The sequence below is a fragment of the Diadema setosum genome, chromosome 1, assembly GCF_964275005.1.
Source record: "Diadema setosum chromosome 1, eeDiaSeto1, whole genome shotgun sequence".
NCBI lineage: Eukaryota > Metazoa > Echinodermata > Echinoidea > Diadematoida > Diadematidae > Diadema > Diadema setosum.
This window is the reverse complement of record NC_092685.1, coordinates 31,668,153-31,692,538: the sequence shown is the minus strand read 5'-3', so window position 1 is coordinate 31,692,538 and position 24,386 is coordinate 31,668,153. Positions and strand designations below refer to the sequence as shown.

The 24,386-nt window shown below is 38.4% G+C and overlaps 1 protein-coding gene across 1 annotated transcript in view; it reads right to left on the bottom strand.

Moving 5' to 3' along the window:
• Positions 1-24,386, bottom strand: part of LOC140235394 (girdin-like) — a 110,357-nt gene that overhangs the window by 3,992 nt on the left and 81,979 nt on the right. The window contains exons 14-27 of the mRNA XM_072315422.1: positions 24,166-24,241; positions 23,372-23,533; positions 22,277-22,540; positions 21,374-21,579; positions 20,673-20,778; positions 19,863-20,008; positions 19,183-19,272; positions 17,024-17,069; positions 16,358-16,523; positions 15,101-15,235; positions 12,703-12,828; positions 9,711-9,803; positions 6,431-6,637; positions 5,075-5,268 (exon numbers count right to left, since the gene is read on the bottom strand). Of these exons, the coding sequence (XP_072171523.1) occupies positions 5,075-5,268; positions 6,431-6,637; positions 9,711-9,803; positions 12,703-12,828; positions 15,101-15,235; positions 16,358-16,523; positions 17,024-17,069; positions 19,183-19,272; positions 19,863-20,008; positions 20,673-20,778; positions 21,374-21,579; positions 22,277-22,540; positions 23,372-23,533; positions 24,166-24,241 (2,017 nt within the window). The remainder of the gene's footprint in view (positions 1-5,074; positions 5,269-6,430; positions 6,638-9,710; positions 9,804-12,702; positions 12,829-15,100; positions 15,236-16,357; positions 16,524-17,023; positions 17,070-19,182; positions 19,273-19,862; positions 20,009-20,672; positions 20,779-21,373; positions 21,580-22,276; positions 22,541-23,371; positions 23,534-24,165; positions 24,242-24,386) is intronic.

Here is a 24,386-nt window from a genome sequence, read left to right as displayed (position 1 = left end):
TTTGTACTTCAGTAATTATCTCAAACATGACTAAAATTTTCATTATGCATCACTTCTAGTTTAGCTGTATTTTTTTTTTCACTGGGTATTGTAAATTTTTACTTCAAAGCCTGAACTTGACATGTTTTTGCAGAATAAATTCAAAACTTATTTTTGTTATACCCAGTAGCAAGGAATACAAAAATTTTGAACTGAAGAGTAGAAAATGAATATTTAACTTTTTTTTTACATGAATCTGTGGAGAGCATGGTGATATGCATGTCAGACATAATGCCTTCTAAATGATTCTGAGATCACATTGGCTATCTAGTGTTTGTTGGTCTGTTGTGAGTATTGTGTAGAAATGACACAATAGAGATAGGTGAGCTGTTGGAATATGAGGACACAATGCAGGCATGCACCACACGGAATTAATCTTTTACGTACGTGGACACCAAATGACAGAAGACAACAGGCAGTGTGGCAGAAATGAGCAAAAAAAGTGAGTAATGAAAAAACAGACAAACTCACATAGTAACGACAGTTACGCCACAAGCCACATGAAGTACACAGACATGCATGCAACAGAGTGAGTGGAGGAGCAAGCAGTTTCACACACAAAAAATAAAGAATTAAAGAGAGACAGAAAAGGCATTCAGGCAACTCAAATTCACATCGACATAAGACATCACAAGTGGGAAGTGTTTGATTCTGTCGGGGTGCCCTTTTATTGGCTGACAATTACTTGCATATATCACATCACATCAATGGGACTGGCAGGGTTAATACACAAGGGTAAGTAGCACATCACTGCAGTCAATGTGAGGAAAAAAATCAAACAAGAAGAAAATCAACCAAAACACTTCAATGATGGAGATAAACTCCAAGTTGAGTCCTATATGAGGTGGATGAGGCACAACAAATTTGCAGAATTGGGGTTGACTATGGCCATGAGATACTGTATACGCCGTATATAGAGAGTCTGTTTGTGTGTGCGTGTGTGTGTGTGTGTGTGTGTGTGTGTGTGTGAATCAGGACTTCCTAACAATTTAACAAGTGGTTAAATTTGCAAATATTGTGGAGTACTGCAGGGATGCCAAAATTGTAATTGCAAAACAGCATTATAGTATTCTGAGGGCTAAAAGACTTCTTTTTTTTTGGCAGAAAAACAGTATTTTACCTTTTATGCCTAGACAGGTGAAGTAATACAATTTGTCAAAACAGTATTTCCATGAAAACTACAGTATTTTTCGGGGGGGGGGGGGGGAAACAGTACAAAAATACTGCAAATATAGTAACAGTTGGCACAGCAGTGGATGAAGAAATGTACCCGTGCTCGTTGCAATTATGCCGGGATCAGAGTTAATATTTTTTGTGTGTTTTAAAATTCTTGTGAATAGCACCCGACTACATAGCGTATACAGTATTCACTCGCTAGACTAAATATGCACATGAAAACAAACCAACTTTATGACCAGATGCAATGTAATCGGCACAGTACTCTGGAACTGGGTATACAACCCAAAGGATTAACAACTTTGCTTGAACTTTGCAAGAGCATTCAGCCATTTACAATATCAAGTATGGAAGGGGGAATTTACACGCATTGCTGTATCACTTCTCATATCACAATACAGTAACTAGGGAATCAATCGAAAATTTCTATACATATTTACAAAATCCAAACATTCCTATACATTGCTATTAACATTAAAATGAAAGTATCAAAATATGCTAAATATAAGTAAAAGTCCAGTACAAAATGATGTATTTACATTATTTACGATTTTGACACTAAATATACATGTACAATGGAGTTGTCCGGCACATCATTCACTCTGGATGTATTATCTAACTCCAGTACAAATTTGGCAGGTGAAGCACTGGAAGATTGGCAAAATTGAACAAAAAATATTCAATACATAAATTATAAGTGTAGGCATTTAAAATGCCCATTCCCTCACAATAACTTCTCACAAATGATATCATTTAAAGACTGTAGGCATTTTCAATGCAACTAACATTAAAAATAGTAAAAACAAAAAATATGGGTTCACTTTCAAAACTACCTCAACATGAAATATAAAGGTATGAATAGTTGGGTATCCACTCCTTATAAAATCAATACATTCATTTAGAATTGCATACATACATGTATCTCATCAATTCAACAGAAAACAATACACATGGAATGTTTGTCAATTGAAGTAATAACGGTTCAACAAGATCTATAATCGTATTTAAGCTGCAGTTGACTGCATATCACTGCCCCATTCGGTACACCCATCACTGCAGAGTACCCATCTGTGACGATCTACAGTGGTTGGCTCCAACATAATGATGATTGTATTTGGTGATTTCAGATACACTAAATGAAAATTACTCTACGTTATATTGGCAGTATGTAAATTGATATCCACTTGCTCTGCATATGATAAACACTTACTTAACAATAAAACATGTTGAAAAGACTTGTTTTTTGACAATCTTGCTCAAAAGAATCTCTTTGACATTTTTGTTGTCTTCATCTGCCTTTAATAAAAATGTTGTAATATTTCTTTTTAAATCATTTTATTACTATTTATCAATTTCTGCTCATCGTGTCTTGAGGTATCAAAAGGTTCAACTGTTGCAATTGGAGCCTTAAAAAATTTCAGTTTTTCTCTTCGATATTGGTATAGCTTGTAACTACCAGTTGTAAAGGGATGGTACAGTATTGGTGGAGATGAGAATTGGGCATTTAACTTTTTGCGAGATACCAAGAAAAACTTATGATATAGTACAGAGCATACCATTTTAAGAGGAATTCAAAGTTTTATTTGATGAAAATCGGGTATGGAATGACGATTACAATAAAGTGTGGGTCCCACACTTACTAGAATCGCTCTTTTTTGGATATCTCAGCCATTTCAAAACCAATTTTCATCAAATAAACGTTGAATTCCTCTTAGAATTACATGCTCTTTCATATTTCATGAGAGGTTTCTCATTATCTCACCAAAAATGTTAGAAACCTGAAATTAGGTCTCAACCAAAACTGTACGATCCCTTTAATTTTTATCTCTCCCATTTCCTGAGATATTTAAAAACAATGACATGAACACATGTCATTAGATCAACATTTATTAAGACATCCCCATGGAACAAGACAACTTTGACATTTGCACACAGAAACTGAGTTGCAAATAGAACCAATACAACTGGAAGTTTTTGGCAGAGCAAGTGAACTGTGTTTGCTAGGATACTAAAATAGATGAATTGGATGAGCTAAAAGTGGACTACAGCATGTCCTGAGGTTAAAAAGACAAGATGACTCTAAAACATCAATACTGAATGCAGTATGAAGGGTGTTCCACAGCTGCATTATTCATTAGATAAAATGAAAACATGTGCTACGAAAAAAGGCTCAGTAAATATGTCATGCTTATTAATTCCAAGTACCAATAAATGGCAAAAAAGGGGATATCTTGAGTGTAATTAACTAATGAAGCAGCAGTTGCAATCACTTTTAGATTACTATTCTTTTAAGTCTTTCCACCTATTACTGACAGAGTGATTAGCTGGTGTAGGAGTTAAATTATAATTCAGCGAGGTCATAACGTTGCAACGGGGGAAAAGTTTGTTTTTGATTCATCTCGCCAGCCCAGAGGTCTCTGTACAAGGGCATGGGATTTTTTTGGAGCTATCACAACATGCACCAAATGGCAGGCCATTATCAACAAGATGCGGGTCAATACTGGTGTGACTTGGGGAGGTGTTTCAAGCAAGCAATACAATGCATCAAATGCTCAATATTCACCATGCTCCATTAATATACACAAACATCACAGCAAACAAGGGTTGGAACATTTCAAAATTATCATGACAATGGATTTTTTTTAAGGATAAATGCTACCACACATGGACAAAGTCACAAGTACCATGCAACATGCTATAAAAAAAAAATAAAAAAAAAAGGTTGGGGGCATTGCTCTGATATCATGGTATCATCTGTGCAAACATGGCCTAACCCAATACTGAAAATATATAAAACTCTACTTAGTTGACCAGAGTACATTGATTTTAGGGTGCTTCAGATAATTTTTGAGGCTTTTCAACTATCCCATAAATTTCTGAATGGGAGCTTTAATTAGCTTAAAATAGCAATAGGTTTCATCAAAGTCCTTTCAAAATGAAAAATACCAGCACAGACTAGTCATTGGTAACACCTCAGCATGTATTCTGTGATGTCACAGTGACTGAAACCCCAATCTTCCTCTATGGTTTGAGTATGGAATGCTTTTTGTGTATGTGACAAAATGTCTTTGAAATCCTTATCTATAATACAGGAATGAAATCTTTGGATTTACCACTATTAATTCAACATTGACTTATTTCTTACCCAAGGACTTTACGTATGAAGTATTTTAAATGAATATCAAGACTAATATCAAAGTCCAAAACTAGACAGAACATTATATTGATAAAAAGAAGTGACGTAAAACTAACTTCATAGGCAGCTCGCTATGGAATTTCACTGCACACACAAGTTTACTCCACAGCAAATATACATATTTACATCTGGAATAAATGCATGAACCGTGTGATGGGTTAAGTCAGTGTTAAGTGCAGAGCAAAGTTATTAACAGATGGACAGCACTGCAGCCAAGTTTGTCTTTCTCCTCCTAAAAAGAATTCTAAAAAGAGACTATCAATCAATTTCAGTCATTTAAATTAGATGCACCTGCTACAGCCCAGCCAAGATGATTACTGCACTTTTCCAATCTGCTCCCTGCCCATATCTACGGGCGAAGTGCTAACAACCGTTTCATCTCATACTGACGACCTCCCGATCTGTCCATTACTGCCAGGGCCTTCATCCTTCGTTCTCCTTTTCCCTTCAACCTCCGGTCTGAGGCAACGTGCGACTCCTCCTAATGCAACATACTTCCTAGCCTGTCTCAAAGACACATCTACACTTCCCCACTAGCTTAAACACTAGTTGATTGAGGCACTGCCTATTTTTTGGTCCTCTATCTTTGTCACACCATTACCATTCTAAGATTCACTTTGCAAGCTTAGCAAGCTTGCTCTTGCCTTTGCGCTTGGTACCTACTTTTACGTTTCCGTCGGCGTCACGGGAGATCTCGTTGAGGTTTTCCAGGGACCCGGCCCGGAGGTCGGTCAGGATCTCGCGGGAGCGGCTCTTGATGCGGGACAGCATGCCCACGGCCCCCGAGCGCTGACGCATCTTCTCGCCACGGTTCGGATTCTTCACGTAGTGGCTGGCAATGTCCTCGTCGGTTATTTCTGGTTGAGAGACAATCACATCACGATACATCAGACTTGATTCATGATTAAGTGATATCGTATCTGCTTTCTGGAAATGGCATTACTCATCAATGATCTGTCTCAAATTCAAGTAGGACTTTAGTGAATATGATGTATCATTTTTTGTGCGTGCATTTTCATTTAACAAATACAAAACACAAGTTTTGATATCTATTTTTTGGATGTGAATGAAAGAATTATAATCAGTCATCGTTCCTGGACAATGAATCTGAATGCTACCAGGTAATCATGAAGAAAATGATGTCATAACTTTTTCATATATGTCATTTTTGTTACTTTCAAATCTCTCTCTTTACATGCACCAAAAAACCTGTCTAGGTACACTTTCTCAAGGTTTCTTCTTTTTTTTCCATCACTTCCTTTACTTCATTTTATCTGGAAATATTGGAAAGGTAGCTAAATGTAAAACAAATTCACAAATTAAAGCTTAAAGTGTTGTTAATCAGTCATTGTTAGTCACAGCAATGATCAAATCATAAAATTGTAACAATTAAAAAAGTCAACTCACACATCAGATCATAAATACTCAGATATAAACAGTAATGGTGAAAAGCGAACAAGATTCATCAAACATACCCAACAGTCAAAAGTTAAATGCAAGAAACATTTTTTAAATTGTACATCATACAACACAATCATGACATGCGGCATTGCATAATCACAAATTAATGCAAACAAAATAATTTACTCAAAAGAATCAAGTTCTCAAGGCTGTAGAAAATTTGTGTGTTAAAACTGCTCAATGAAAGATGAAACATGAAATACCAATTGCATTATGGCATGAATGAAAAGATTGTTACTGCCAAAAGCAACCTGCCAAATCTTCTACACACTAGCCGTCATCTTTCATGTGAGCACGGAGCTACAACTTACCTGCAGCTCCACAATGCAAATAAACAGAAAAAAAAAATGGTTAGAAGTAAACGAGTTAGGTGACAGTAGTTCATGTTCACGAATGAATTATAAAATATGTGGATGACTCAGCCTGAGCCAAAAAGGAGCTGTCACTTTCATTTAAAAGCATCTACCCTGAAAATATGTGAAATATACAGGTTTATTTTTTTTTCTTTTCATTTAAGCCCCTCTGATTTCACCAAAATGTTACATCAGTGATCATTACCACTGCCATTTGTGGGAGATCTTGGGGACTTTGGCGTCTTGGGCGGAGACGATTTGTTCTGGGCGGAGGAGTTCGGTGTTGACGTGTGGAGCGGGCGCCCGTTGCTGGGCAACGTCATCGCAGACGTGGACGGCGATTGGTTGCAGCTGGTGTTCAGGGCACCACTACTGACTGACGTGCGAAGGCCGTATCTCCGCGTCTCTGATTCTGCGGGTGTTGGGAATCGGTTTGGTGATGGGGGCAGGGAAATGTGGATTTGTGTTTGAGAGATTTGCATCGTGCAAGAATGTTGCCATTCATTTTAATTTGGAGGTGATAGGCCAAAAGGTTGATGTCATTTTGTGCGAGGTTTAAGTGTGTAAAATGAGGAGGAGGATTATTTTAGATTTGCAGAATATATCCATTTCAAGCGAAAGTTTATTCAATTTTTTTTTTTTTTTTGAGCAAATAAGGTATGATGTATTTAGAGTTAAAGTCATTAATATTGAGGGGTGGTGTGTTGGATTAGTAGTGAAAGAAACGAAAATTAATCGGTTAGTTGCAGGTTAGAAAGAAGGCTGAAGCTGCTGCACAGACATTTTCCAAGCTATCAAAGTCCATGCATTTTTGTATGAGGTGAAATTATCATATTGGAGCATAATGTATCTTTCTTCCATGTTTACAGAAAAATACTGTCAACAAAAAAAAAAAATAAATAAATAAACGCGACCCTCTGCAATGATAACTTTAAAAATAGTTAATCAATCCAAATACAATTTCAGGATACGAAACTATAACTCATCGCCCACATCTTACAGAAAACCCCATTTGATTTGCTTCAGTGGTCAAAGAGAAATGAGGAATTTTGTAGAGCATGTCAGGAATCTCTTCCCTCCAAATTCTGTCTATTGTGTTCACACACAAGAGCATCCAAGTGCTAAAAGTGGAAGATTCAGACTCATGACATGCTTTACAACAATCCACGTTTCTTTGTGACCACTTAACCAAATTGAATGGGGTTTTCTGCAAAACAGAACTAGATGTTATATTTTAAGACCCTGAAGTAGCATTTAGACAGTTTAATCATATTGAGTGTGATCAATGTGAAAATCTGATTTTAATTTTTTTGGGGGACATACTGTATATACTCTGGCATATTTCTGTTTCCACCATACTCGTGCTTTCTGATTTCAGATTACTAACATGGAGAAGATTTGCATATAAGATTTTATTTCTAATATTTCTACTTCAAGCAAACATCTGTGCAGCAACATAATTATGACAAAGCAAAGATATAAACTGAACGGTAAATGTATTTGAAAGGTATAAAATTGAATCATTAATATCATTATTACACAAATAGAGAAGAACTAAATGATAACAATTCCTTAAGGAATTTGATCCTCTAAGGGTCAAACAGAATGATTATTTGACACATATCATATGACATAATATGACTGAGTAAGACCTGGTTACAGAAAAAGAGACGTCAAAATAAAATTTAAAGATGTTAAAAGTGAATGACAAATAAACATGGCAAATGAGAGAGATATACAACAAACAGAATCAAGCTGTGAAAAGAAAGTGTTGAAACAACTCATAACTTCAAAGAAACAGCTGTAAAATCTGTCGATATTTCTCGGGATCTTCCACAACTCCCCAATATCTGATGTGGCAATGTGACGTTAGCATCATTGTGGAAATCAACACAGCATTTCAAATGAAAGCAAACGAAAATCATCTGCAAAACAAAAATTGACAAGAGTACTATATCAAAACTCGACGCTGAAGAACCTTGATAAATTGCCAGCGATACCGCAGAGTGAATGACACAACAACCTCATAGTAGATTAATACACATGATGACACGCACACACCGAGAACAAAAAGTATTGTCAAAAAAAAAGAAAGAAGGAGAAGGCAAAGCAAGACCATGCAGAGGAGTGATATATACGTGCACACCATGCCATGCTAAACAAGACAAGACCAAAGTAGCAAGGCAAGCACATCCTGCACACATACCCACACCCACATGCATACATGCTAAACAGTCAAAATGCTACCCCATAAGCATGAGGAAGCAAGTTACAACTTTCTTTTTTGCGATGTGTGAAAAAATCCATGTAGCAACACCAACAACAGCTAAAAATGCTTGAATCACTCAAGATGTGCTCACTTTTTATTGAACTTCAATGGGGTGCTCTGTGCAAGCAACCACAGTCATAATACCACACATCAGCTCATAATTTATGTCATTCTATTTGATTCATTGCAACTTGCTTCCATCTGCTTGGGCAGAATTCACATACCATGATGTAGAAATACAACGAAAAAGAAATTACATTTGACAGAAACCATGGCATAAGTGTGTGAAAATTGAAAAAGTGCTTCAGATGCGATGTTGTCAGGTAATTCAACTTTATAAAGAAAACACATTCTTTGGTACAGAAAGAACAGTTTGGCTGTGTATACCCAGAAAACACACCAGGTATCTTGTGGCTGCAATTTATGACATAAAATACTGCCTCTTTTTGACAAATTGCCTGTATCATTCTTGTGAATTAATTCAATTCTACAATGCTACTACGATAATCTTCTTTGTGGTCTTAAATATCAACACTAGTTTCGTTACACAAAAGAATATGGTTTTGTTTTCTGACAATCTGCCCGGGACCACGTTTTATCAAAACTTATAATTGATTATACATGGATGGGAGTTATCACTGATTTCATAATCGATGATAACTCTCACTTGATGAAACAGGGCCCTGGTCAGCATTTGGTATGATGGAATGAAACAGTCCAGCATTGAACACATGCCCATCACTTCCTTGTGCATGGATGAGGTGCATGTGCCTGCAGTTAAAAGAAAACAAAATCAACTTCCCAACCAGACCAAAAGAACCTTGTATTTGTCACAAAGGCAAGTATTGTTTCATTAACTGAAGCACTGTCACAAGCAGCCACAAATGCCATGGTTTCTACATATCTGCATCACAGAAAGATACATTTATAGCAACATCGAAGTGTACAGAAAAGATACTACGTGAGCTGGCTGAAACAAAATGAGGAGGCACACACACAAACTGATGACTGAAACAAAACAGCGAAGGATGGAAATCAAACATACTCGGTATACGAGAAAATAAAGGCGAAACTGAAAGATATCAACACAAGGTAGAGATGAGAGAGGTCAAAAAGAAGAGCTAAACAAAAAGGATGTTGAAAAACGAAACAAAGCAAAAGAGATTGAAGGCGATGGGTGATTACAAGTCTGAGAGGGCATTTACAGAAGGCATACCAGAGTAGCTGAAACTGTTGGAGATAGTTGAAGGAGAAACGCTGGAAGGAGGGCTCTCCTCCACAGAGTACAGGTTACTACTCCGCCGCTGCCCTGTCAGTCCACGGTGATGGGGGGTGTGAGGGGAAGAGGAGGAGTGGGGGAACGGGGGAATGGAAGACACGAAAAAATGACAAAGAAAGATAGAGAGATACAAGGATGACACCACGAGAAATGAGAAGGAACACAAAAGACAATACATCAAGAGGATCTCATTGTAAACGTATCCATGGTGATAGTCACGGTTCTTCTCTTCTCTTGTTTGTCCAGTTCTAGGGAACATCACAGTCAGTTCACGTGACAAAAAACACAACAATAAAAACAAAAGAAAAACACAACACAGCATAGTTCCATACACACACACGAAACAAACAAACATATATTTGACAATTCAAAAATACCACATGAAGGTAACATACATACAATGTACAGACATAAACAATGAACTTGAAATTCACATCTAACTGTAAGAGAAAATATGTGACAAATATTGAATTGCATTGTCTGCTGAATGCTAATCAACATTTACTCTTGCTACAGCTAAATTTTGCCCCATGGACAATTCACTAGCACAAACTGCAGTGTGAGATACAATTTTGTTTTTTCAATTTCTACAGCTGAATTAGAGAAAGGGTGAAAATAGCCAGCTTGGCTTATTCTGAACTGCACACTATTCTACACGTAAATGGGTTTCTGAATACTGAGGCTGTACACATGTCAATTCCACTTTTATTTGTTCATTCATCTATCAACTGGCACATGAAAACACTCTTCTTTGGAGGCAGCCACGCAAGATAAGCATGATGTAAAATGTGGCGGCACATCAATCATCATATCATACACACATAACAATCTCAAACCATCAGTATGATATCCACTGATGAGTTGAGTGCCAAAATATCACCTATGCAATCGTATACAGTCAAACCTGCCTTTGTGGTTACCTGTTTACAGTGGCCACAAGCCGTATATGGCCACAAAAGATAATTACCCCCAAGAGAAAAGCCATAGAAATAGACCCTGTCTATAACAGCTACTGTTTTTGTCTCCCTTGGGTGGCCACTATATACAGGTTTGACTGTATTTTTATCTTTTTTTTTTCTCAATATCTTATTCTATTTTTTTTTTTTTAGGAATTAGGTGAAGAAAAGTCTGAATTCACTGCACAATTCTGAATGGCACAGGATACAGGGTCAACTGTTGTATGGTGGGTAAAAGACTAAATACTGTTGTCATGGCAACAATGGGAAATTCCCTGCCTAATGCAAAATAGCCTGGTAACACAGACATTTGAGATTCCAGGAACAGTGACTGTGGTTGAAGCATTACTTGGAGGGAAATTGGTTGTTACAAGGGTTTCCCGTTTATATCACTTACTGGATGACCCACTGAACAATAACATGTGATGGTCAATGATTGGTAGTCTGAGAGAAAATAAAATCAGGCAGGGGCTTTAAGGTCTGCCTGGAACTGTATAGAAAACAGAGCTACGGCCATGATCCCCTGTGTTCAAATGGGACCAGAAGTGAACCACACCTGTCTTTTCACAATCACAATGGTAGAATTCTTATGGGAATCCCTCCATATATATCAACCCGTTGAGGACGAGTCCCAAGTATACTCGGGCAGATGTCTATGGGAAATGCATGTTGCAGCAAAATCAGTCCGTCCTCAACAGGTCAAACACACACTGGAGACTGGAGTTGTTGAGGGGGAAAGAAAAGGATTTCTATAGATCACAGTCCGTGGAAATTAGTAATTTGCAAGCTAGGTATGAGGGATAAGGGTGAATTTGGTTAGAACAAATACAAAAGCACCAGCAGCATTAAAGATAACAGTAAAGTGTTACAAAGGTGCACAAAAGCACAAAGCATAAAAAGTGTAAATTGGTAGAAAAGAAGATTAGCAAATACAGACAATGCTACAAATACTGCTGTTGATTCAGTTCAATCAATTTGAATGGTTTCCTTTGTCTGACACTGCATGCACCAAAAATTGTTTGCTCTATCTTATTCGTTCCCATATTGATAATGAAATTTGGGGATGAAAAAGCAACGCAAAAGATACATTTTCTATTGTGAGTCATCAATGCATACCGTCACAGCTGGTTACATTTTTCTCTTTCTTACTCATGTATGACATCTATCAACAAGAGTATCCATGGATGGATATTTTGTGTGAGAAAAATGTGGCAATTATTCTTAAACTAAGTATTAAAGGGATGGTATAGTTTTGGTTGAGATGAGGATTCAGATATTTTTGCGAGATAATGAGAAACCTTTTATGAAATATTATGGAACATACAATTCCAAGAGGAATTTAAAGTTTGTTTGATGAAATTTGGTTTTGAAATGTAAAACCATGTAAAACAAAGTGGTGAAAATATAAGGTGGGTCCCACGTTTTATTAGGACCTCCTTGTTTTTGGATATCTCAGCCATTTCAAACCCATTTTTCATCAAATAAACTGTGAATTTCTCTCAGAATTGTATGCTCTTGCATATTCTACAAGAGGTGTTTCTTCACCTCACAAAAAAAAAGTTAGAAACCTGAAGTCCCATCTCAACAAAGACTGTGCTACTAGTATCCCTTTAAATACTGCAGTAGATTTTGGGCCACAGCGGTCTGTTGACACGGCGATATTTTCCCCATTGTTCTTCACTGGACTGAATGAATCAACAGCATGGCTGTTAGTGAGACTGCAAGTTTCAATAGCACCAAACAAACAAATGCTGAGAGTTAGTGCAGCAAATAAAAGCATGTCTGTCCATCAAATGGGCTTGAAAACACAAGAGGGGTAACACAAGATTGGTAAGGCAGCAAATCAACATTATAACAAAAAAATGCATTAGTGTAGCTTGATGGCAGGGATGGTTGACAGGTGTCAAAGGCAGCAGAAGAGATAGAGAGGGAGAGAAAAAGATGATATACAGAGAGAGGGTAGAGATTGTTACCTCGGTCGGAGCTGTCCTGTGACTGCGTGTCGGCATGCAACATAGGAGTGCTGACACTGGGCGCTATGCCCTTGTCCAGGGAGTCACGTGACATGCGCAGATCCTCACTTGACATACTGAACGCTCCTGGATCCAGCATTGCATCGTCCACATGAGAGGAGTGGGTCGGGGCAGGTGGGTGGGGGGGTTGGGGGAGGTTTGTGAAGCGGCATGGAGGTAGGTTGGGGGAGGTGATGGGAGGGGTGAAGAAGGGGGGTGGGGCAGGACGCGATTGGGAGCAGAGGAGGGTGTGTGGCATGTAGTATGGGAGATTGGAAACGGGTGGAACGGGGGTGGGGTAATGCAGGAATGAGCCAGCAACAGGTGGAGGGAAGCGGAGGTGGTAGACAGAAGGAGTCAGAGTGTTTTCAAGTGAAGCGCATGGTGAAGAGCCAGTGAGGGGTAAAAGTGTGAAGTGCAGAGCGCCAATGGGGAAAAGAATGTTGTACGTAAGAGTAAAGGGGTTGGAGAAGGGACAACGGTTTATCGGTTTGGCCATTGTTCAACATCACAGGGATCAGACCACATTTAATGTGTCAAATAGAGACCCAGGTAGTGCCATCATGTGAATTACATTATGGAAAAAGTGCAAATAAGTAATGGTGGTTGTCGGGTCATGCCAAAGAAAGAGAATTTAATTAAAAATTCCATCAAATCATAAGGGAGAAAAATTTAAGTTGTTCAAGAATTGAGGTTTGTGGTTTATGGGTAAAGTAGTGCATAAAACACAAGCCCAGTGAATGGCCGTAAACAGAGGGAGGGTTAAATATATTGGTTGCAATAACATTTCATAACAGATTTTCAGTTCGGAACATAGTGGAATATATAATCACCAAAATCAAATTGATGATATTGCAATACATCAAGCACAATGTGCAGGTTAAATGTTTAGATGGGAAATCAAAAAAATTATCAGAGGATTCCAAGGATGTTGAGGTAAGGTAAAGGTACAGTGGATGTGTTGAGTAATGAACAGTGTTTACGACAGGAATTCATGGGTGGGAATGACATGTTTTGTGACATTTAGGGGAATGGGTGGAAATAAGAACAAAAATCAATTTTTGAAGGCAAACGTAAAAGAATTTGTGCTAAGCAAGGCACTTTATTAACAATATTTTACATAAAACTGTCCACATGACTAAAAAAAAAAAAAAAAAAAATAATATATATATATATATACATATATGACAATCTTGAACTTGAAGCAGAATACACATGGGTATATTCACAGGCCATTGCCGAACAACCATAGCAAAATATAAACATAATAAACCTCAACATCTATAAACAAAATCAAAAGCTTCTTGAATACTAACTCCCAAAGTACACAAGAACCCAACACTTTCACTTAATAAATTTCTCCCAATTCATGCAACTATCAACAAAAAGCACACGTATGTATTCTTTATCTATTTTTTCTAGCAATATGCAAATCAATTTCAACTTTGACTTAATTTCGTGATAGAAATGCGACTCATCCACAATGAAAAGAAAAAATTAAAATCTCCCTTATATAACACATAGCATACAAAAATAAAAGGAATTTGCAATCTCTAACGGGTATAACATAACAGACATAGGTTCAGTATCTTAAATCCTGTATCATTTCATGTCTCATTGTTCCAATAAGACTTGAGAGTCTATTCCAATTCATCCAAATAGCTGTCTAATGACTTGCAATTAAACATCCCGTAGCATGGGGAGACTGCATGTTGCAAATGTTGGCCCAACTCTGATATATTCAGAAATCCTAAAACAAATTGTGTACAGCTCTACACTCTCACTTACAGTTGATTGCTACCAATGAGCATATGCTTAGGTGTACATATTCATTGATATTCTTCTGTTATAGCAGGCCTGTGCTGGTCGTAGTTTCCAAATGTGCCCCAGATGGGCAGCACATGACAATCGACTCAAATGGGACAACCTTCCCATTACACAGTCTCCCCACATTACAGGGTCTTAAATACATATGTACAACTCTGAAGCCAAGGCATTCACAGAAAGCAGGGAATACGAAGATGATGGTGATGACAACTCTGACTGGTCTCTGGTAATAAATTCACACAGAACAAGACAGGGACACATCTACCAATGAAAAAAAAAAAAAGTTGGAAAAGAAAAAAGAAGGGCAAGAGATATGAGGAAGTAAAAGACAAAAATGAAAGCAACAAGAAGGAAATCAAGGAAAGAAAAGAGAAGAAAAAAATGAGAGGAAGTGGGAGGCGATAACAACAGGAATATTCTACGACACGAGACAGCGACACCAAAGACAGAGATACGCCGTGGTCATTTGGTCCCAAGTGAACTGCACACCGGGAAATCTGACCCACGACCCACGACCATTCTGAACACCAACCTTTGGGCACAGAGTCGGCGTGCGCCTCCATGACATGGGAGGGCATGGACTGCCTATTGGCTGCCGAGGAGGAGAAGCCGTCCCGCTTCCTCCTCACAACCGAGCTGTTACTGTCCAGGCTTGACCGCCTGTCGTCTGTAGCAAAGAGAGTCATGTCACATGACAGGTCTGGCCTCCATTATAATATTACCCTCCACCATGCAGGGGACAGGGGATTATCACTTTAAATGGGTATCTCTCTCCCTTCTCTCTCTCTCTTTAAAGTTTATGTGACATCAGGGACCTGGTTCACAAACATTGATCCAAACAATGAGCCCAAAGTTGGAACAGATTCAGATCAGGTCTAGTTGGGATGCATACATAGACATTCAAGACGTAGGAACCTATTCTAGATATGTGGCAAGGTCGGTGCAAGATATTGTTCCCAAATGGCTTAGCAAAACAGTGCCTAACTTCTGAGGACTGATTATAATTAGTTCCAAAATAGTCCCTAACATTAGTTGAACTGAACTTTATAGCACTTAGTGAAACAGCCCTCAGTACTACAGGTTTATAGTCACTTGGTCTTATACCAGTTGGTCTAATTTCAAAATCATCAGAGAGCTACACCCATTTGGTCTTAACAGGATTAACAATGTGACATGAGACCAAATGGGCATTAGACAAACTGGGATTAGACCAAGTGGCAATTTACCATACTACAGTTGCAATATGTGGATCTAGATGTAAATAATAATGACAATACTATATTTCTTCAGTGGTCAATATTGTCTCTTACTTTAAAGGTCATGGCAGGTGTTCATGGAATTTATTCTCAAAATAGTGGGAACCATATACAATACATACTAACATATCATAAAGTGAACAAAGGGTCAACATAAAGACAAACACAAGGTAAATAAAAGTGCGCAAGTTTTTAGTGCTGTTAGGCAAAGGCTGAAATACTGCATGAAAAGATTTGCTGTAGATATAATCTTGCATCAAAAAATAAAACAAAACAAACAAATCGTGTCTTGAGTGGATTAATGACTGCTTGTCTGCAAATGATAACAGCATACCTGTAATATATTTGATGCAGTAAAAAGTATTTTTGCTATAACAAAGAAAAAGTAGAAATATTCCAAACTCATACAACCATATTCAGACAAGATTCTCCAAACTACCAAAATTTTTGCCAAGGTCAAATTGTAACTTAAAACCACAAAGCCTGTTTCAAATAACACAAAAAGGCAGGGAAAGTGAGAGGCGAGCGCTAACCTAATTTCCTGTTTGATTCCATGACGACCGATCCGTCGAGGGAGTCGATCCCAGAGCCAATGGACGAGGCATCGCCGAGGCTGTCCTGGGCGACGTCGAGATGGTTGTCGCCATCCAGATTTCTTCTCCTCTCTTTCTCCTTCTCCCTCTCTCTCGTCTTCCCGCTCTGTCACATTAATTCATTAATAATTTTGATTTCGTATTTTCAAAAACATATAAAGTGAACTCTGTAATCATTAGCAGTTTTACATGTTATTTCATATCTTGTAATTGTTCATTACCTCCCATCATATCCTATTGTCATCTAGTTTTCTATTCATGAACAAATTGTAGTCTACCCATACTTGCATTAAATATCACATTATGACTCCTTTCCCACCTTTGACTTAGCAATGTGATAAAGATAGTGAACCTTGTGAATGAAAAAAAAAAAAGTTCTGCTGAATCTAAACCTGAAAAACAAACAGATCATTACAATTTATTTCATTACAAAACTGATATAAAAGATTGATCTAATGTGTGAAAAAAATTGTTTCACCTCAAGTGAAAATATAATATGAGTCGCAACTGCTGCACTGCAATCTACCACAGGCTTACAAAAAAAAAGAAGAAAAGACATTTGTTTCTTTATCAGATTTTAAGTGTATCAGTATCAATATCACATACCTTGTAGATTTTCTTCATGAACTTGAAGTTGAGGCCACCTCTGGATCTGTGGCAAACACAATAAAGTCACAGTTGTCAAGAGACAGGTAGAAACTAGAAATGTCGCTATGGCGACTGATGCCTCCGCCATAATGCATGATTCTCCCAATAGGCGTATAGTACAATGTCTTCACAATGTGTGATCCATGATAGTTTCACATAACTGGCAAAATATTGAAATGACAGGTTTGTCAGAAATGTTTTGAACTGGGTTTGCTATAATTTTCTAAGAGTGCAGGTACACATATTTGGGGAATTTTGGGGAAGTTTATGCATTGAGTAATTTCCAAGGTACGAAGAAAGAGTGTGATAATGGTACAAAATAGATTTTTTTTTTTTTTTTTTTTGGGGGGGGGGCATTGAAACCTGGCCTTTGACCTTTAACCTTTGACCTTTGACCTTCTGGCTGGAAATTTCCTGCAGAATTTCCATTAGGTAATGCATGTATTAAGTTTTGAAACTAATAATGCAAGCATTGCATATACTAGTATATGAGGGAAATAGTAAAATTTTGAGGAGTTGATCTTGACCTTTGACCCCTGACTATTGACCCATGACCCCTAAATTCCCTAGATAATCCCTGCCAGACAGTACATGCATATGTAACAAGTTCCATGAAGATACATTGAACCATTTGCGAGAAAAGTAATATTGCAACATTTTCACCTAACCTTTGACTTTTTGACCTTTGACCTTATGACATGAAACTCTCTCTGGAGAATCTTTACGCAGTAGTACATGTCCACACCAAGTTTCAAGAAAATACCTTCGGGCATTGCATAGATATGGGGGAAATTGCAACATTTGTAGCATTTGACCTTGACCTTTTGACCTTTGACCTCTTGCCAATGTCACTAAAATCTACTCAACTGATTGTCCCATCATACATCATCCTTGGACCAAGTTTGGTGAAAGCTACTTCATCCAATTTTGAGTTATCACGTAAACAGATAAATTTTAGGATTTGACCTTGATCTTTGACCTTTGACCTCTGTCCGATTTCACTGAAAAACTAATCAAGTAATTATCCCATCATACATCATCCACCAACAAAGTTTGGTGAAATTTGCTCCACCCAGTCTTGAGTTATCGCGTAAACGGATACAATTTCATGATTTGACCTTGACCTTTGACCTTTGACCTTTAGCCGATTTCATCCAAAATCTAATCAAATAATTGCCCCATCATACTTCATACTTGGACCAAGTTTGGTAAAATTCCGGTAAATATTACTCAAGTTATCGCGTAAACGAATGCGGACGGACGGACGGACGTACGGACAGACGTACGGACGTACGGACAGACGGACAACCCGAAAACATAATGCCTCCGGCACCACTTCGTGGCGGAGGCATAATAAAAAACAACAAGACACAAACAAACAAACAAAATGCACTTCAAATTCATGAAATTTTTCCGTCAAGATGTTTTTATTGTAACTGATTGACAATCAGTTGCAAACAAAATGCACAAAGACTACTCATCCCACTGCACGTGAAATTATATGAATGCATAACTTCTCAGCAATATGAACAAATATTCATGATGCAAGTGAAGTGGTAGCTGCTGGTAAAATAAAATCTGAACTTTAAAGGAGTTTAGTGTAGCATTGGTTGAGATGGGGATTCAGGTTTTAACTTTTTGCGAGATAATTAGAAACCACTTACATGAAATAGTAAAAAGCATAAAATTTTAAGAGGAATTAAAAGCTTATTTGAAGAAAATCTATTTTGAATTGCCCGACACATCCAACAATAAAGCAAAACAAAGTGGTCCTAATAAAAGGTGGGTCCCATCTTTTATTAGGACCTCTTTGTGTTTGGATAACTCAGTCATTTCAATACCCATTTTTATCAATAATCTTTTAATTCCTCGTAGAATTGTATGCTCTCTAATATCTTATGTAAGTGGTTTCTAATTATCTCACTAAAAGTTAAATCCTGAATCTCCATCTCATCCAAAATTAAACCATCCCTCTAATTCAGCCTTTTGTATGCATCTACCTTTGAAAGGAAAGTTTCCATATGTAGTCAAAAAAGTGTTTTTAAAAAATTGGATGTCAGAGATGGAACACTCCACTGACCGCAACTGACTTGTACAACAACTGATGAAAGGCTTACTTCTTTGTTGGAGACGTGTAGCTCTTGTATTGCTCCATGATCTTGTTCTCAAGTTTCTCCTTCTGACGGCGCATGTTGTGCAGCTGGTCTCTGATTGACAATAAGACATTTATGGGGGGAAACTTCAATTAATAATTTCCCCGTGTGAACAGACTCTGCATTCAGGACTAGAAGGAATGTGGACTGGAGAGGCTTTTGTATGTTTATAGATAACACGACAGTCTCAGAACACTAATGATCAATCATCTCAAGTACAATCATACAAATGAAAAATGGTGATATGATCCTCATGAAAGATTGAAATAGGCCTTGGAAGACATTAGCAGTGTCAACCAATCTGTGTCACCTCTTATCAGTCAATATTTTGAAGTCACGTATTACCACAAAATGTTGAAGGATTACCTTTGCTACATTCTTCTCCAGTTCACTTCAGGCTGCCTTCTGCACATTAACTCAAACTTTCTCTGAGCACTCAATCTATCTTTCAGTCTTATTCAGATCAAAGTGTTAATTTTACATCTAGAATCATAACTAACTCCAGGATGGTGCTACAATTCTGCATGGAAATTGTCAGTTCATCTTGCTAGAAACACTTCTCTTAGCATGTGAGTGCATATCAAATATCGCAAGACTGCTTTGTTTTTTGAAAGGCATGGAGAGGAGAGAAAACTGTTGCCTACTCCAGTTGTCGCTGCTCCTCGTGATGTAGCTCCTTGGTCTCCAGAGTGTTGACGAGGAGCTCAGAGTTCTGAGCCATCAGCTGGCTGAGCTGCTCCATCAGTTTACGGTTCTCTTCCTCTAGGTTGGCATTCAGCGTGTTCAGCATCTGGGATGCACAGGAGGGAAACAAAGAGTTTCTCAAACTCAGAACATAATTTTATCTTCTTCTTTTTTAAAGCATTTCTTTGCTAAAATAATTTTTGTTATACCTGACCTCTAATCAGGCTCAAAACTTGTATTGATGTAACCTTTCTTACATCACACATCATACTTTACAAAAAGGTTGCTGCGTACTTGATATATAAATATATAAATGAGAATAGGAGTGGAATATATAACTGAAGACAAATTACAGTCCTTGAGGAAAATCATTTTGCCCCTCCAACATATCAAGAGAGAGTGTAGTATCCCGCCATTGTGCCATAATTTGTGAACAATAACAGCACATGTAATTTCCCAAGTACATTGAAAAAGCTAGCACTAAGAAAAAAGTTAATTTATTTTTTTCCCCAGCATATCAGTTCAACAAGCTCAGGCATTACTATGTACTATGAGAAATGGTTCTGGAATGCCACATGTGTTTACTATGACTGGTAACACAAGCATATTTCCAGTTGCACAGATCATAAAACAATATCTTGCATGAAAGACAACAGCTCCACCTGCTCTGACACGAGATAAGCCGAGATAGAATTCAGAGTTATGTTTGGCCCTCCACACATACCACACCCTCCTGAGAGAGGTACAGCAGTGGCTGGAGTTCTACTTACCTCACACCTGTGCTCTAGCTTGGCCCTCTCCATTTCCAGGGACTGGTACTGGTCCCGGGCCTCTGACAGCTGGCCTTGCATGTTGGTGTGGTTCAACTGGAAAGTCCTGGTCCAAGAAACAGAGATGAAAAATAGCATCAACGCAAGAACCTCTTTATTCTAGCATTGCATGACTGCAAACACCTCACAGGTTGATATATCACTTAATTGGAGCATACAGTAGCTACAGGTATTAATGCATGACCACTGTTAGCTATTTAGCAAGCAACCACTAAAAGATATCTCATATATTCTAATCAGAATTTCCTTCTTTTTGGAGAAAAAGATGGGGGAAAAATCCACATGAACTCTTTTGTCACATATGGAGTGAATCAGATGAAAAAAAAAATGATGTTTAACAATCCTTACTTTCTGGAAATCTTCAAATTCTGTGACAGAGTGCACACAAATGCTACTCAAGGCTACTTGGATGGCATCTCCACACAACAAGAAGCCATCAACCAAAGATCCAACTGATCAATGCATAGCAGTCACGTACAGTGCACAATGGCCCTTTTATCAAATGCAGTTCTGACAGGCGCAATCATGTGGAGTCACACAGAAGATTTATAACTAACATAAATATTACCCACATTGCTAAACAACACTAACACAGTCTTCTCTAATTCATTACCAGTGTGACCTTTGACCCTGTGACTGACCTCTGCTGACCCTTGATTCCCTTGAGCTCCTCCTCCACCTTGTGGTACTCCTTGTCCATGCGGGTGTGTTTCTCCTGCAGGGCGTTGTACTCCCTCTGGAGGGACTCCACGCTGAGGGACTCGGACCTCATCCGCCTCACCTTGGCCTCCTCCTGCTGCAGGGAGCTCTTCAGCATCTCCAGGTCCTTGTACTTCTTCTCCGCCTCCTGCAAGGTGTGGGGCAGAACCACAAAGATACGGGGGATGAGAGGTTGGGCAGCAGGAGAAAATGAGACGGTACTTTAATAATGATGATGTTACGGATCATGAGGTATGAGTCAACTAATCATCAGTGCATCATGTCACTGGCATTTGAAAAACTCTCATCCTTTCAACATTTCACAACCTGTTAAATTAGTGTTGTAGTCACTGCATCTATACATAACCAATGAAGTTGGACAGCTGATTTTACTTACAGGCAGCAGTTATGTAAGTCTTTTGCTTTACACAAATGAACCCTCCTCCTCCCCAGCCCCGGAAATATAACAACTACAACAACAAAAGAAATGTATAATGCACATTCGCCCTCAACTTAAATTTTCCTCATCACCAGCAAACAGATGACTTCATGTAATTTTCTACCGATCAAAATTTCTCATTATGAGCAATGGCAAAAGTCTTAAGCAAGAAAATGTGTCTCTGAACAGAAGTTAAGAAGACCCTTGGATTTGCAACACAGACAACTTTCATTCACATTTTTCCATGATGCTGACATGACATAGTCACGCTAATTCATCCTTGCACCACATTCCCAGGTGATGCATGGCTGTAATATTGAACACATCAGGAAGTTATGATCATAATATAAACTGGAGAATTCACAAACGAAGACTGGTAGAGGAATGCCAAGTTTTCCAACCCCACCTGGCACTTCTGCTGCACGCTCTGCAGCTCCGTCTTGAGGTGGCGGTAGTGCGTCTTCAGCGTGCCGTGCTCCGTGTCCAGCGACTCGTATTCCGTGGACAGCGTCTCGTGCAGCTGCACCAGGTTCTCGTGGTCGTTGAGCAGGGCCTCGTGGTTGGAGCTCAGCTCCTCGAAGCGGTCCTTGAGCTTGTCGTAGTCGGTCTCCTGCGTGCTGAGTTTGGTCTTCAGGGACGACATCTGGGCAGAGATGGTGGAGTGTTCCACCTGTGAAGGGACAAAATAAGACACACACAGGAGGTTACAGCTGCACAGGGCAAAATAGAATTTGTAAACATTTACCAAATACCCCTACTGGGGTTTGTCTGACTCCAAACAAGTTATGAGAAATGAAGCATACACGTCCTGTGCACATTGTAATGCCAAAGAATAGGTGATGTCCACAGGGGGGAAAAAATTGCATAAATGAAAAATTTGTTTTATTTTGACGTGTCTCTTGATGTATAATGATGAACATAACACACAAACTTACACTTCATGAGGATTGCTCATTGCTGAAAGATGCTTTATAACTTCAGATGTATGGATCTTTACACAATTCACAAAGCATGATTGCGAATCCTTTGACAAACTTGTTGCCTGACAGACTCATTCTCACAGAAACTTGAAATGCTAGGAGATGCCATGGCACAGGGTAAAACTCTATTCCACAGCTTATCAGCTGATGCTACAATGTTTGGCAATGCTGAGTGAAACTATCTTTGAGATTTGTGCAACAGCACCCTGGCACACAAAATAATGCTGCAGCATCATGAGCAAATTATTTCTGACATTAATTCTTTGCTAAAAAGACTTCTCCAATGTCTTCGCCAGATATGCAGGCCAACCATAGTATTATTGTTTGTCCGATTTGTATGTCATACTTTCATGTAAATGATGTCATTGTCTAGTTAATTGTTTGATTGTATGTATTCAGGGGCCCCCAGAAAGAACAGTACCTGCCTACTGATGGGGCTACCCTGTTGAAATAAGATGAAATAAATTAATAAAAAAATAAATAAAGATTAGGAGCAGAGCACCGCCTGCTATATATATTACCTGGAGCTTGGCATTCTGTGACTGGAGTGACATGTTCTGCTCCTGCAGCGACTCCACCTTGGACTGGGAGGACTTGCAGTCAGAGCGCAGTGTGTCGGATTGCTTCTCCAGGTTCTGCACCTGGGTCTGGATGTTGGTGTTCTCGGCAAGGAGAGTGGCATTCTGATTTAGGAGACATCAAGGGAGATGAATAGACACTTGTTAAATAAAAAACAAACAAACACTTTCTTTACTTTCATTTGGCCTCATTTATAGCCCTACTGACTTCAAATTGAGGTATTCTAGCTTGGATGAATACTCACAAGAAGTCCTTAGAAGTATGTTACTCTGTCCCTGTCCCTGACCCTAATGGCCTGCACTAGTCACTAGCAAGATGAAGGGAAATATATTCCTTCCTTTGCATTTGAACACTTTGAGCATGTTTGCGCTCTTTTGTCATTTCAAACATTTCAAAGCAAACTATCCATACCTTTTTTTTTCAATATAATGTAGAAATATTTCTTTTTGATATCAGTGATTCTGATCTACTGGGTTACTCATTATTGCTTTAGTTTTCCCTTCTAACCACTCCCACACTTTCATTAGCTTCTTCACAAAACACAATATGAATGATGCATAGTTTTCAACCACTCACTGATCTCAGAGGAACAGCCTCTGGTATTCAAGAGTCGTGGCTTTGTGCTAATCGAATGTGGAGTCCATATATTTCTTTGACACAACCCAAAAACCGGGGCAAGATGAAGACAATCAACCATGAAACACAGCAGACTTTGGTCTGATCTCACTATACTCACCTTTCTTTCAAGTTCTACGAGATGATCTTTCATTTGCATAATTTGCTTGGCTTGGACTCGGTCACTGTCAGATCGCCTTTGAAATAGATCACAAAAACAGGAACAAACTTAGCATTATATATATATATATATATATATATATATATATATATATATATATATATATATATATATATATATATATCCCTAGTTGGCACCTTAGGGAGACATATTGGGGGGAA